The sequence below is a fragment of the Pseudonaja textilis genome, chromosome 4 (assembly GCF_049901715.1).
Source record: "Pseudonaja textilis isolate UNSWEBS1 chromosome 4, rPseTex1.2, whole genome shotgun sequence".
Classification (NCBI taxonomy): Eukaryota; Metazoa; Chordata; class Lepidosauria; order Squamata; family Elapidae; genus Pseudonaja; species Pseudonaja textilis.
In genome coordinates, this window is record NC_141993.1 from 65016603 (window position 1) to 65033405 (window position 16803).

Below are 16803 nucleotides of genomic sequence, written 5' to 3' on the forward strand. Positions count from 1 at the left end.
GTAATACCACAATGTAATAATGTACATGATAATTTTTTAAAAATGAACCAATGATTTCATACCGAATCAAATGCTTTCTGAAATGCTCAGGACGTTTTTTTTTTATGAAAGAAAGGTGGAAGTGGGAATAAATCTTGCTTTGGGGACCAAACTGCCCCAGAGGAGAGAAGTCTTTACAAAAGGTAAACAAAAGGTTATTTAATTTTTGTGACATGAACCCTTTTGAGAATCTGTTAAAAATCATGAATTACTTTTCAGAACAATGTGTGTAAATACCTAAAACAAAGTAGTGAAAATAAATCTGTAACTTTTCTGCTATCGATGTTCATGGACTCCCTATAATTTATCCACAGATCTCCAAGTTTAAAAAGACAGGCCAGCTGTATTTTATACCTGCTGAAATTTCCAGCCAGTCTGTCTTGCTTGAAATGAATCAGAGTCTGTTTTTTCCTTATTCATAATCTTACTATCAGTGAACATCATGTACCTTGGCCACTTCAAAGCAATGCAAGAGATTCCTGTCCCAAAGATGATTTTTCAAGAGGAAGCTTGACTTTCTAGAAACCAAGAAAGTCCAGTTGCCTCTTGAAAAAAGCACCTTTGGGACAGTGATGTCCCAAAGTGGACGTGGCTTGGTGGGCATGCTTTGCACACACACACATACACTTTGCGCACACATGTGCATGCCAAACACATACTTTGCGCATAAGCAGAGGCTTTCCTACTCACCTCCTGCAATCCTGCACTTTCCCTGTAGCTTCAACAGCTGCCATGCGGCAATCTGCCACGCAAAGCAGCTGTGCTTTAAATTCATGGAATAAAAGTCAGTATGGGAGCCTGGGCAGGCAGGTGGCCCCAACAGCAGTTCATCAGAGAGAACTGATCATTTTTCACTGACCTTCAGTGCTACCGGTATGCCAGAACTGGGGCAAACCGGTAGAATGACACCACTGCTTTGGGAAAACCATGACTTGGATGACTGAAGAATCCCCAAAGACAAAAGACTTCTGTGCTCAGTGAACTGACAAAGCAACCTTTCCCACCCAGGAGAAGCAATCCTTAGATCCATTTGCACCACTTAAAGATGGTCTCACCTCACAAGATATCCTAAGGAAATCATCCAGATTTAAGGAAAGACCACATGCCCCAGAAAGGCAGTGAAAAAATCAGAAAGAGTGCCAAGCTTGCTTTCTGGCTCTTGGAAGTACACCCCAAAAGGACAGTGCCAGGAACCACTAAAGCAGTGTAATAAACTTAAAACAACCCTTCCCCTTTATGAAAATCAAGCTCTTCCAGGGAAGGAGCTCAGGTGCAGAAAGTCTGGGCTGCCAAGAACCATTAGTTGTTAGTTACAATGTAGCAAGGTTTAACTGGAGAGGCAATTTCTGTAAGCAGGGCAATAAAGATACGGATTAGACTAGCAATAACACAGAGGCATACCAGTATATTTCCTTCCGCCTTCCTGACAGGATTAGCCCTGTAAAGTGGAAAAAAAGCCAAAAGGCTGTTGGAAGGAGATTTCTTCCAACAACTGGTTCTCCAAACTTCTCAGAACGTTAACAAATGGTTTTCCCAAATAGGTGAATCCCACCACTGGTCTGACATATCCCTTCTGCAAGTGATCACTGGAAGCAACAAAACCACAGTAATATAAGACCTTCAACTCCCAACTTTTGCTTAGTAGCCAAGAAGAATATTGTAGTTAACAGTGCTGCAAATGTCTGAGTGGCCCAAAAGGATAGGAATGCATTCCCCATTCAACTCTTGTCATTAGATTTCAATAAGAGCAATCAGTGCAATTTCCACCCAATGTCAGCCCTGAAATCAGACAGCCATTGGTCCAGATTTCTATCAGAGTTCTTTCTAATTTTTAAACCTCCTTTAAGAAGCCTAAATTTCTCAACAACCTTTTCTAAGAACGAAGGGTTGGAAAGTGAACAGTGGTTATTCATTAACACTGACTCAAAGGCTGGCCTTTTGAGGAGTAGATAGACAAGTGCATTTTCCAAAGCAGTGTTGACTGTCATGTGAATCTGATCCTTTATCCTTTCTTTAGCAATCCAAAGGCAGCAAGTGATTGGTCCATATGTATCAGAAAGTATCAGTCCAATCTCTCTAGAACCACACTAAAAAATCTCCTAAGTAACATGTAAAAGGATTAGTTTGAATCATTGCATTAGTCTTAATCTATCCAATTTTCAAACTCAGAGAAAATACAAACAATTACCTAACACTTACAATGTTCAGTAATAATTATAATTTATAGCAACTGATCTTTTGTCTGGCCATTCCCTAATGATGATCTAGGACAAATTAAAATCTGTCTTTCGAAGATTTGTTATTATTGTAAATCAATTTTATTTAACAGAAAGATTAGTTGAAATTTCAGTAAGAGTGTTTCTACTCATTAGCAGCAACATAAAATCCTTTGTTATGCTTTCTATTCCCACCTGGACCCACAGGAAATGCTTGGTACTATGGCAATGGTACCACTTTGCCTCTAAGGACCTTTCATTTACTAGTGTCCAAGATACTTAAATAAAGAGCAAACTATTGCAAGGAAATTTCATATGTTACCTAAACTGTTTTCTTAATTTGTATTGCCTTACTTTACTTCACACATTGTAGAAATTATAATGTAGTCTGGTTTTGGTTTAGTGCATTGTGGTTTAGTGTATTGTGTGAACACAGTAACCTAGGATTAAATAAAGTATAATATAGTATAATATATAAGCTAGGTCACTGTCTTCTATATATTTTAGAAACATGGTAAAATGACCATGTAAATTTAAGATATCATATCCTGCTTTTCAGTAGTTTTTTTCAGAAATATATATGATTACATAAGAAAGTAGATAAAGAATGATGCAAAAATGACTTGGGTTCAAATTAATAATCTTCAGAGCTTGAATGGAGATAGAGATTTGAGCGTAGGGAATCTGTGCTCCAGATCCATCCTCTGGTAAAGCCTTTACAAAATCAAGGGGTGTACCTTAACTACATTTATCATGATGCATTCCCTTAAGGTGACAGCTCTCAATTCCTAATTAACTATCCCAAATCCCATTAACTCTAACCTGTCTGGACAGCACAAGGGGACTTTTGAAGAAAGTTTCAGTTTTGAATGTGGGATGGAAGATGACTTCCCCTACTGATGACATTTTAGTAAAAAAAAGAATTGTGGCTAGTTGTTAGCACTCAGGTTGAATCTCCTGGCACATCTTAGTCTGTCTAATTGGGTGACTCTAAGGCAGTCTGCAAATAATCTTCCCTTCATGCTAACTCTTGAAAAAATGAGAAGTGTTTTAAGGCCTTTTTTGTTTTCTCAATCCCAGAAACACAAAATGTAAGAAAATCTTATGAAATTTTAAAGAACACAAGGGATTGTAGAGCAACTGTGAAGTTTTCTGCATGAAATGTTCATATATTTCATTTTTAAAGTAAGCAGCATAATGTCCAGATGGAAATACACAAAATTTATTTGGGAAATAAAGGGAGAAAACTATGAAGAATTTTTTAAAAAGCACAGATTTTCAAATAAAAGTGATAAAAATTAATGTAACTTGGTTAATCAATAGTATCTAGTTGACTAAGATTTGAAGCTCAAAAGATATGCAATCTTAATTTTAGAAAGAATGCTGATATGTTGTAAATCTTTCCTTCCTTGTCCCTTGTAATTTTAATGTTTTTAATCTCATCTTTTTGCATTTGCTTGAGTGATTTCTCAAAAACTGGATTGAGCAATAGTTGGGGAAGGAAAAGTGCTATGCTGTTTGTTGTATTTCAAAGAGCCCTGAAATAAGATATTCTATGGCCCTGTTTCTCAACCTTGGGCAATTTAAAATGCTGCCTGAGGAACTCTGGGATTTGAAGTCCACATAAACATAACAAGGCTGAGAAAAACTACTTTATTGGGAGGAGAAAGAAGCTTGTGGAGTCTAGAGACAGAGGGGGAATGATGCAAGAATTCCACAGCTGAGAAGTTCTTGAATTTCAGTGTAACGAAAGGACAAGTCTATTAGTTTTCAGTCACACATGTTGCAATTCAGCTGGATATAAATTGGCTTTACTTTCAACTTCTTCCAGCTTTGTAGGGCATGAAGCTGGCTTTAAAATGAATAAATCTTTTGGAGGTCCCCTGAATCCACCTTTTCAGCAGCTTTGCTCTTGCATGATAAAGAAAATTAGCAGCCTTAATCTAATAAGAGAGCCAAATCAAAAAAACATATGGGGGATGTAATAATCAGGTCTAATATAGTTAATTTTAAGAGCACGGAAACAAGATGTCAGATTGCATAGGAAGTTTTATGGATTTTATCAAAATATGTTCTCTAGTAACGTCAAATATACTTTAAATAGATCTAATAAAACCATTGGATTTAAATTAATTGCAAACTATTAAACCATACTTCTTTTAAAAGACATCTTGTTTCCAGGAGCATAAATTGCCAGACATTATTAAAATTTCACTGGGAAAATTTAAATCTATAGATTGATTCTGCTTTACTTTTAACAATGGTGACAATGGGAAATCTTTAATGAATGCATGAATAATTTTGATACCATTTTGCCAGTGCAGTCCATATACTCATACCTCTATTCAGCATTTTTATGTCTGCAGCTTGTATTTTTTACACTTTGTTTTAATAACCATTTTACAATTTAAAACAGAAATGACTATATAAAATATCATTTTGTAAGGATCTGAATTCAACTGTATCTTCAGTTTGGTTCTGCTAGATTAATAACCTTAAAAGCAAGAACATGTCATTAGCCAAATGTTTTGCAGTGTTTTGTTTCCATAAAATGCCTTCATTTTATGAACCTAGATGAATTATTTAGTTCTGTAACAATACAGCCGGACTAGAAAATGACTTCCTTTTTCTTTTGTCCAGCAGATAGCTTGATTGATAAACAGGAAGTGAAAACTCAGCATTTTTTTAAAAAAAGTTCTGCATTCTGCTTACTTTGGATTATTAAACTAATGTCAACTAGCTGGCCATTAACAGCAAAAGTACATTTTGCTGCATTGTCATCTTTATGAGAGGAAATTAGGAGCAAGAACTTGTATAATTTAAGGATTTTCATACTGACAAATTCAAATGGTGCATTAACCTGTACTTTAATCAAACCAAGAGAAGCATTTCATTCACCTTTCTTCTTTAACATGAGGGAGAATAATGACATGCCTTTTATTAAAAAATCGCAACATGCTCATAGCTGCAAACACAGCTTGCTGAAGAAATGCCCAGAAGAAAGAAAAGTGACACACTTTTAAGAAGCCAAATGTTCAAGTTCTCTAAATTAGAAAATGATTATTGTAATCCACTTTCTGTAGTTGGTTTGCTATTTTATTTACTTACTGAAATTTCCTTTATTAAAAAGAAAGAAAAAATATTATTTAGAAAGAGACAATGAAATTTCAGATATTGTTTCCCAAACATTTTAACCTTCTATAAAATGAGTTTAGAGGAGTAGGTCACTCAGGAATAACAGGGAAAATAACTGATCAATTCAAAAGAAAGAGAAGGTGTCAGAGTGGTTTAGGAACCAACATGGGTTTTTTGTTTGTTTTTGTCTTAGTGGATCCCAGATTTCTGAACAGAGTGAATGGTGGAACTTAAACTATGAAGACTGATAAACAGTAATTTAACTTACAGAGATTGATAGCTAGTTTCTCATTATTTGCATGACATGACTTCCATGTAAAATCTTCTTATATTCACCACAGCCTTTGAAGTGTGAAAGCAGAAAGGGTGAAATGGATGTGCTTATTTTCTGATTGCAAATAGACAATGAATATGGGAAATAATCTTTTTGGGCTGCACATTTAAATCACTCTGATTCTCTTCTTTTGAGAATTGTAATCAATCAGAAATAACAATAATGTAAGATCACCTACACTGAGAAGACATTATCTTACCTTTTGCAGCATTGCGTTCCCTTGGTGTGCATTGACATTAAGCTGGCTAATTTCCCTTCTGTACTGATATTCATACACTTGATTTGTGATGTTGACAAGCAGAGTGGGTAAGCCAGCCTTGAGTTTATCACAGTCATAGACATTTCCAATTTCAAAATCAGATGGAGCTGTGGCATACCGTAAAATTAATCCCATGATGAGACCTAGAGAGGCAAAGAGACAGTCCATGAAAAAGAAAGGTTTTCCCCAAAGCAAAATGGGTGTGTATGCATATGCATGAGACACATCTGGGAAGAGCTTCTCAGGGAATAATCTACAAAGCACCTGTACCTTCGTAGCAGTTAATTTGTCCCACATAGTTTGAAACACTTCTTTCAAGTGATTTGCACAGCAACATGGCATATCAAAGCACAATATCAATAAACTTTTTTTTAAAAAAGCATTTTGTGACACATGTAAATTGTTTTAAAAATACTGAATAATGAAGCATTTTCCCTTGAATACTGCATTCCTGCCTTTTTCTTTTGAAATTTTATTAAGTATTACTTACAAACAAAAATGTCCAATTATGTATGTAATTATGTAAGACCAAAAACAGAATTCTGGAAGTTATAGTCTCTATAGATGATAGCACAAAGCTGGAGAAGGCGGGTTTTTTTTTGGTTAGGTCATCAGGTTGCCTGTTGCCCTTTAATTACAGAATTAAATGAGCAACAAACTCATAGTTCTTAAAAGTTTTGATTGTATAATATATAATATTCAACATAGGATTCCATCGATACTGTTTAAAAAAAAAGAAAATGCAAAACTTTGGATCAATACAGAAGCTCCACTAATTTTAGCTATATTGCCTACAATTCTATATGCCTGTGGATTGAGACTCAGATTGCAAACAAAACTCATATTTTGATAGCAAGGAGGAGACAGCCCACAGTCCAGTTGGCAGTAATATTCAAATGTACTTATCTATTCTGACTCTGATCAAGTACAAGTACTTCATTTTTAAATGAAAAAGTTATTTTCTTTTTCATGTTTTCTTTCTGGTTGATCATTAACAGACCAGTAACAGTAACGGGTTCAAAGTTCAGATTATTGTCATTTGTAATAAAACTATATAGGTCTGCATGAAAATATTTTAGCAGTAGCAATAGCACTTAAGACTTATATACTGCTTTATGGTGCTTTACAGCACTCTCTAAGCAGTTTACATAGTCAGCATATTGCCCCCAACAATTTGGCTCAAAATTTTACCAACCATGGAAGGATGGAAGGCTGAGTCAACCTTGAGCTGGTCAAGATCGAATTCCTGGCAGTGGCAGAATCAGCCTAAAACACTGTGCCACCATAGATGACCTAAGTTTACATTCAGCCCATTTCTTGCACCCACATTGTAGAAGTATTTATTTTGAACTGTGTCAGCTGCTAAGAAAATCACTGCTATTATAACAGGCAAAAGAGAAAATCCTATATATTTCAGGACTTTTAAAAATTATATGTGCAGCAAATTGCCATGTTAAAAAATTGACCAAACTATTGTCTGATAAGGTTTATTATGTAATTAGAAAGTAGTATGAAAACTAGAATTACAATGCTATTACGAAGAAGAAATGCTGTTTGTCAAGAATGAGTCAATACTGATTCTATAAAATTCCTGGAAACAGTGGTATATCTTCTGTTAGGGTAATCCCAGATAAGTGAAGAATGGATAGGAAATCAGACAGGGAGAAATCCACTTCCTTTCTATAATGTTATATGTTTTCAGGGACAACTTTTTTCTATTCTCTGTTCATTTGCTGAATAAGGCGGAGTTACATCATTGCTTTAAGGCAAATCTGTTTGATTACAGTATTAGGCTAAACTAATTATTAACAGGATCAATTAAATCAGAATTCCTGATTCAAGTATAATACAAAACAAAATAAATATCTGCCCAATTTCTTCATGTAATTGCTTAGCAGGGACAAAGCAAGCCCAAATCCTTTACATTTACTAAAACCAGGTTGAAAATTTAGGACTGCAAGCAGCCTTGACTCACCTTTCTGTAGCCCTCTGACCAAATACTGGAACAATTTTTTCAAGAACCTTCATTCTTATCAGAGGTGCTATTCAGCAGGTTCTGACCAGTTCTGGAGAACCAGTAGCAGAAATTTTTAGTAGCTCAGAGAACCGGCAAATACTACCTCTGATTGGAGATTTTATAGTATCCTTCCCTGCCATGCACACCAAGTCACACCCACAGAACCAGTATTAAAATTTTTGAACCCCACCTCTGATTCTTATCCCTGCCATTAAATGCTATTTCAATACATGTACAGTAATTCAATAAGTACAAATTATAATTTGAATTTTTACTTTTTCATTTTGCATTATCAGAATTGAAATGTTTTCATAGGCCTTTGACACCTTAACTAGATCCTGGGCAAAGTACCGATTGTGCTCTACTGAAAGCCATCTCCAAAATTCAGTGGTGCAATTGCTGAAAATTAGGAGTGGGATTTTCCACTAGAAACATTATTGTGTAACCTTAATTAGGCTTAACCTTAATTAGGCTTTATGCAGTCTAAAAAGGAATGACTTAACCATAAAAAATAAATTATTTCCTGTTTTGTGTGCCTTTTTATTATTATTTTTAATAGTGACTGTTACTATGCATTTTTAAAATGACATTGCTATATGTAGCCAGAGTCACTTACTAGTAAGATAGGTGTCTAGAAGGAATGAAGGAAGGAAGGAAGATGTAAAATTCTAGCTCTACATATCTGCATAACACTCACTCCCATTTTTTTAATTATTCACTGGTTGATGTTTTTCCTCATTAAAAAATATTAAGGACAGCCTCCAGCCTCTATTCTTAGTCCAAATCATTCATGAAGCAGCAAAACTGGGATGGCAAAATGATTTTCTAGAGTTTACCAAAGTACAATTTCTGTCAATAAGAAAGCCATTTATGAGAATACTCAGAATTCAGATATTTGGCAATATCTGAAAGGGTATAAGCTATTTCTGTGATTGTTAGAGGTTAGAGGAAGTTAGAGGTTTTACGGAACACCAGCCATCCCTGCACTACCACTTTACCCCCACTAATACTATAGGATTAGATTAAAAATGCCATTTTATACTTTCCTATTAATCTTGTAAATTATTCAGAAACACAGGGATCAAGACTGAAACTTTGTATTTATAAATTCCAGGGCTCCATTCCAGAAGTGATTTGTAAAGGAACCATACTAAATGATGGTTCTTCCTTGTATAAAATTGAAAATAAGAATAATGTTAATGGTTTCTTACTGTATCTTATATTATTGTGGAAGAAAAACAATAAATTCATGAATATTTCAGAGAGACGGGAATGGGGATGCTACAGTCAGTAATTCGATATTGTGTTATTTGGAAAGAAATAGGAAAATGTTTGGGCTTGACACAGGCCTAAATATTATAGTTTTTCTATATTTCTTCTTAAAACATTTATTTTTTAAAAGCAAGGTACAAGAAATAAAAGGAATATACTTCATAAAAATAACCCTTTCTTAAAAGATGATTCAAGCAGGACAACTGTAAAATAACTAACGTAAATGGCAAACAATTATTTAATATCAACTCTTAATGAACTTATTTGCACAATACCATAGGGCACTGCACACCAGAACAACTAGACACAAGGTTAATTTATTTAATAAGACCGTATTACTATTCTTCTTCTAATCCTTCTTATTACCTATCTCTTTCAACTTATAATTATAACTGTACTGCTTGTATCTTTACAATTTATATTGTTTTATTTGTTCCCTAGTATGATTTGATTGCTTATTAGTAACCTATGACTATCACTAAGTGTATCTTATGATTCTTGATGAATGTATTTTATTTTTTCTTTATGTACACTGAGCACTTATGCACCAAAGACAAATTCCTTGTGTGTTCAATCACACAGCTGGTAAAGAATTCTATTCTATTCTATTCTATTCTATTCTTAAAAAAAAAAACACTTCAAAATGAAGTGTCTTACACCATGGTTACATTTCAGTTTCATTATTATACTGCACTAAGATGTGACCCTGTTCCCAAAGGTTTCAGCCCTTGGTATATCATGAATGCTTGCAAACTCTGACCTAACCTTCTCCTTCAAGTTCCAATGTCGCCTTCTTGATTGTTACTCATTACTAAGTTTTGTACACTGCAATCATGGTTTCTGGATCAAGTCACTTAATCTGGTTCATATGTCATACTTAATTAGTTCACTGACAAAAATGCCTGAATGCGCATAATGCATTTTGTCAAAATATAGGTAGTCCTTGAGTAATGACCACAAATTGAGCCCAAAATTTCTGTACTAAGTCAGACATTTGTTAAGTGAGTTTTGCTTCATTTTATAACATTTCTTGCCATGTTTCTTAAGTGACTCATTGCAATAGGTTGATAAGTGAATCTGGCTTCCCCACTGACTTTGCTCATCAGAAGGTTGCAAAAGGTGACTGCAACAGTCATAAATGTGAATCAGTTGCCAAGCATCTGAATTTTGATCACATGACCATGGGGATGCTGCAATGGTCATGTGAAAACAGTTAGAGGTCACACATCAGAGGTCAGAGGTTGTAACTTTGAATAGCCACAAAATAAAATGTTGTACATCAAAGAATCTATCTATCTATCTATCTATCTATCTATCCATCTATCTTTGGTTATTCGGGTTTTCTCCCATGTAAAATTGGAAGTATCCTGGCGATGTTTCAATGAAATCTCATTCGTCATCTTCAGGCTTGTGTCTTCGGCTTTGTGCTTCTCCGAGAACACAATACAGAAGCCTGATGATGGCAGATGAGATTCTGCTGAAACATTGCTACAACTTTAAAAGCACAACTATAATGATGTGGGAAAATACCCGAACAAAGCCAAATACCATACATTTAAGTACCTGCGAAAACTTAAATAATATATATATATATATATACATACACACACACACACACACACACACACACGCACGTAGTTCTCATTTAGTATTGGGACAAGCTATTTTGTCTTTAAATGAAGCAGTTGCTAAGTGAAAAATCGCATGGCTATGATTGTGCTTACAATTCTATATACAACAATACTTTATATAGTTGCTTAACTGACCATAATAATAAACATGTGATGATGCTACAAAGTTGGTAAATGTGGGTGTTATTTGAAAAGTTACTTTATTATTCTCATAACTGTGAATGATCACTGTCCAAGGCAGTTGCTAACTGAAGATTACCTATATTAGCTCTAAGCAGCAAATTTTGAAGGCTTAGAACAAGGCTGTCAAACTCCCGGCCCGTGGGCCAGATGTGTCATGCACTGGCCATGCCCACACCCAGTTTAGAAAAGTGGAAAAAAGTTCCAATACGTCATATGATGCCACCTTGATGACATGAGTTTGACACCTCTGGCTTAGAGGAATGATGAATGTTAAAAGCTGTATTATATATCATCAAAATGAACCATGTTATACAAAAGAAAGAAGAAAAAAATTTCAAACTGTAGTATAGTACAATTATTATTAGGAAAAATTTTCAAACTGTAGTATAGTACAATTATTCAAACTGATTGGAAAATGTAAGATGTGGTAAATGCTGACTTGGAGAAGAAGGAATTATGGGTTGTGGAGCTTCACATTTCATCATTGTGAAATCAGCCCTCACTACTGAAACGCTGTTAGGTATAACATAGGTCACCTAACGTAGTTTGGGTAAAATAATATATATAAGCTATGATTGTTAGTTTAAGTGTGTGTCACTTTAAATGCAAAGCATGTAATTTTGGGTGTGGTGTGAAACCACCATAAGAGGGAGCAAGAGATGCTGACGAGATGCTGATGATTCCCTGACTGTTTGCTGGCAATTACTGACAATTACTGGAATGGATTACATTGATGGTTTGTTAGCTGCGTATTTCCCTACTGAAGAATTGCTCAAGGAAGAGAGGAGTTTTTGAGTTCTGCATATCTCTCTACTGCGAGGAGATATATCACCGGACTGATCTTTGTAAGTGTACTGACCTCTCTTTTTCGACACTGGAATTTGCAAATGAATAATCCCTGGACGGACTGAACTAAGTGAATGATATATGGACTGTTTTGACTATGCTTTAACTCTTGCTGGAATAAAACTATTTAATAGGCACTGTGTATCTGGTTTACTGAGTGTAAGCTACAAAAACACTTATCTCACATATTCTGCCTGCCTGCCTGACTGCCCTGCAGATCCTGCTAGGGTATATCCCTAACAAACGCTCACCAGGAGTTTGAGGGGAGAGTCTGGCTGTGTTTAGCTGATCGTACTTCAATCCTTTGCTTGGCCTATTCTACAGAATTTCTTCAAAATGTAGTATGAGAGACAGTGCCAAAAGAGCAGCATAGGAGCCTGTATTTGCTGTCCTGCTTCTTCTCAAATTTGTGGTGTTGGGCTCACTTTTGCTTAGTTGCTTATTTAAAGATCAAAGTTTTCTTCTAGGCCTGCTTGTTGAAACCATAAAGTGGCTATAGCCATTTCTGCACACAAGAAAACACTACTTTTCACCTCTGCAATAGATGAGCTTTGGGTTATTTCAATACGTAGTTAAAAGATTTCAGGAATACTTCAAAGCAGCCTTGCAAATCTTTAACAGGCTGTGGTGTTTCATATCCTTAAATGGGACCACTTTACCTTAGTGAATAATTTACGTGCATCTACTAAACATTGCTTAAATGAATGGAGAACATGTTTGTAACTTCTGGAAGCCAAGCCTATGATGCAACATACCCATACAGCTGTAATTAGCTATAGTTGAAGGTTCAAAGTTTGCAGCTATGGCTTGCATTTATCTTCACATACACATAGACATACATGCATTTTATTGTCTTTTTCATGGATTTGTCAGAATTAAAAATGCATAAATGATTCTTCTTTCTCTGTTTTTGAGAAGCAAATCTCACCAGTGATGCAACAGTCAAACAATTTTTTTAAAAAACCAGAACATTTAACAGATCCTGATAGGGCTCTGAATTTATAGTATAGAAATGCAGTTATAATTTACACACTGAAGGCAATCAGATGCTATGTGTCCCAATAGGTATAGCAGGCTGATTAATTGTGTGAGTGAGATCTTGCTGGTTGCAGAAGACTTCATTTTCTCACTATGAGAGAAATGAACATAAGCACACATTTTTAAAAAGAACTATGGCACATTACACCTTATAATTAGTTAGCATGTGTTTCTTAGCTGTGGTATTTGAAGAAGATCCTTATGCATGGTTTCCATATGAAACACAGGAAACCCCCACTTTTTTTTAAAAAAAAATAGTAAGCTACAAAAAGGCAGAGGGAGTAAAAATTATTTGGAGAGTCTCATTTTTCACTACCTTTTTTTTTTTAAAGCTAGCAAGAACAATACAGATGTTCAGGTTTCTGAAACTACATCAGAAACTGAACTCCGGAAAATCCACCCTGTTTTTAAGAAATACTTGATTTGCCATAATCTGTTATAATGATAGACAAATGTCATCCAATACTCTTGATCATACTGTTAAAAAGTATCTCTTCAAACCAGACTAGTGCTCTCAGTAAGTAATTTGTTTGGAAAGTTAATATGTTCAACCAAAAGAATTTTATTGGCAGTATGCACATAACATTTGATTCCTTGACAAGATTTCTTCTAACGTTTCATACGAGAGAAGAAAGAGAAAGCAACAGAAAAAAACAGAATGGATAAATTGCATTTTTTCTTTATTCTACTGTTCAAGAGTCTTGCAACTTTTAAATTAATGCTTTTGTCTTTTTTGAGATTTCATTCACCACTGAGGTGAAATGTTCAATTAAGCATTCAGTGCAAAAAGTTTAAATGCTAAGCTTTTTCAGTGAAAACACTCACCGTAAACCATGGCCCCTCCTGTTTCATGCAAAAAGCGGAATCTGTGATTTTTAAACAACCAAATTGTAAGGATCGTAAGGATGAGCAAAAAATTAAAGACCAATAGCTCCACAGCACCCTGATGATTAAAATTGTCCTCATCTTTTATTGACTGCAATTTCTTCATCTTGCTTTATTAACACTACTCTATATACTTTAACAAAGTAATTAAAAAATGCCAAACTAAAGAAAATACCACAAATTAAATCCTGAATGCCTGCTTTTATAAAATAAAGCCTAGACAGCATAAAAATGCACAACAAACACATCTGCCTTATTTGCAGCCTCTCGGCACACTGCCACAGCTGAGAATTCAACTGGATTCTGGTTACAACTTCCTGTTTTCTTCTTAAAGCTGTCCTGTCTCATTTTTTCTCTTGAAGCTTCATCAATGTTTTCATTTTTCTTAGGGAAGAGAAGGATTGACTATGTTAAAAAACATAACTATATTATATTTAGGAGTTATATTTAAGTCAAATAAAGTAGCCACCACTGTTTTAAATTTTAAAGCTTTATTAACACTAAAACAGAACCAACACACCAACCCTGGGTTTAATTAAATCAAAAGCCTGTATTTGCAGGATATATTGGTATTTTGCTGGAGATAACTTTTACTGTGATTCTGTCCTATCTGAGCAAGACACTCTAGTCAGTTCTTAAATCTTTATTATCTGGTTGGGAGATGAGGGATGAAGAGTTTCATCTCACACTAAACGCAAATATCAGATCAGGCAAAATTTCAGTGTCTTCTTTATGCATCAAACACACATTTTAGAAAGTAAATTGTTGGTGTATAGAGCAAACTAGATCAGTTCACATTGGCATGTGATATCTTTGTACAGCTATGAAGTTCCAACTCCGTAATAGGTCTCAGTCTCATAATAGACAGCTATCCTGAGTTTTCCTTGGAATCCTTTTTCTAGCGCTCAGTTACCATTTTGATTTCCCCAATGGTTCCAATATAGTGCTATTATAGCCCCATAGAAATTTGTCTAAGAAATTCCCACCTTTTAATTTCAGAAGTTGTGGGTGCACCATTACTGGAGGCTTTTAAGAAAAGATTGGACAGCCACTTGTCTGGAATAATACTGGATCTCCTGCTAACCTGCTTGTGCAGGGGGTTGGACTAGAAGACCTCCAAGGTGCCATCAAATTCTGTAATTCTAATTAATTTAGCGTGAGGTCCTGCAGGACACTAATTTTTCCTTTGGTACTTAACATTTTTGTAAAATCTCTGATCACTGAGAGAAAAGTGATATTACGATGACACCATTAGAATTCTGGACTAATTTGAAAAAGCTGTGGAAAGCCTGAATCAATCAGGATGGGGCAAAAGATCAGATGAAATATAGCCAAAATAGAATTGCTATTTGTAAATAAATACCTGGCTATTTGAAAATCTCTAATTTGATCATTACTATAAAGATCCTACCTGGACCAGGACACCTGGATGACTACCTTAAGGCATCATATGGCTGAACAATTGTATCAGACTCAGTGCTTTGGAGTGAACTCAACATCTATAGTTAGTTCAGAATGCAGCAGCCACACCTTTGGTAAGGCAACTCTACCAGTATAAGATAACTGCTTTTAAGGCCACAGCACTGCTTATAATTAAGCTTCGGGATCCAATGCAGAAAGCTAGTTATCATTATAAAACTGTATAAAGTATAGCAGCAAAATAAATGAAGACTGCTGTATCTCCACTTGATCTGAGTAACTTAAGAGTGTCTTCCAGATCAATTTCCATCCATCTGTTTCTTCAGGATGTGTTCCACAGCTAGTTCTTTGGAGCAGGGGTGTCAAACTTGTGGCCTGTGACTATGCTGGCCACGCCCACCCCTGGTTTAGCGAAGGGGAAAAAGTCATGATGCACCACGTGATGATGAGTTTGGCATCCTTCTTTGGAGAATTAATAGCAATAGCAATAGTATTTAGACTTATATACTGCTTTATAGTGCTTTACAGCCCTCTCTAAGCCATTTATACGGTCAATATATTGCAGCTAACAATTTGGCTCTTCATTTTACCCACCTCGGAAGGATCAAAGCTGAGTCAACCTTGAGCCTGGTGGAATTTGAATTGCTAAATTGCAGGCAGCCATCAGTCAGCAGAAGTAGCCTGCAGTACTGCACTCTAACCCCTGCGCCACCATGGCTCAGTACTGTAAAATACAATACAATGTATGAGAAAGGAATGATTCAGCACTCTAGTTACCACTATTCTGTTTTTCAGGGCCCAGTACTCTCCAAACCTAATTATATCTTGAGAAAGATATATAGAAGAGTACTATCTGATAAAATAGCACATTATCTACATTATTTCTTGGTTGCCTAAAGCCACAGAAGCAGACAGACAGAAAATCAGAGTTGGAAGGGATCTTGCAGGTCATCTAGTCCAACCCCCCATCCAAGCGGGAGACCCTACACCATTTCTGACAAATGGCAGTCCAATCTCTTCTTGAAGGTCTTAAATGATGGTGCTCCCACAACTCCCAAGGGCAAGCTGTTCCATTGGTTGATTGTTCTCACTGTCAGAAAGTTTCTCCTTATTTCCAGGTTAAATCTCTTCTTGTTCAGTTTCCATCCATTATTCCTTGTCTGGCCTACAGGCGCTTTAGAAAATAGCTTGACCCCTTCCTCCCTGTGGCAGCCCCTCAAATATTGGAAGACCACTATCATGTCTCTCCTGGTCCTTCTCTTTACTAGACTAGCCAAGCCCAGTTCCTGTAACCGTTCGTTGTATGTTTTAGCCTCCAGTCCCCTAATCATCCTAGTTGCTCTTCTCTGTACTTTTTCTAGTCTCAACATCTTTTTTATAATGTGGTGAACAAAACTGGATGCAGTACTTTAGGTGTGGTCTTACTAAGGCTTTATAGAGTGGTATTAGTACTTCCCTTGATCTTGATTGTATCCCTCTGTTAATACAATTTAGGATTGCATTAGCTTTTTTTTTGCTACTATTGCACT

At 35.7% G+C, this 16803-nt stretch overlaps 1 protein-coding gene across 2 annotated transcripts in view; it reads right to left on the reverse strand.

The window, feature by feature from the left end:
- SLC9A9 (solute carrier family 9 member A9) overlaps positions 1 to 14151 on the reverse strand; it is a 240860-nt gene extending 226709 nt beyond the window's left edge. For both annotated transcript variants that reach the window (XM_087933285.1, XM_087933284.1), the window contains exons 1-2: positions 13796 to 14151; positions 5924 to 6126 (exon numbers count right to left, since the gene is read on the reverse strand). In XM_087933285.1, coding sequence (XP_087789411.1) covers positions 5924 to 6126; positions 13796 to 13961 — 369 coding nt within the window. In that variant the 5' untranslated portion in view covers positions 13962 to 14151. The remainder of the gene's footprint in view (positions 1 to 5923; positions 6127 to 13795) is intronic.
- Between the last annotated feature and the right edge of the window lie 2652 nt (positions 14152 to 16803).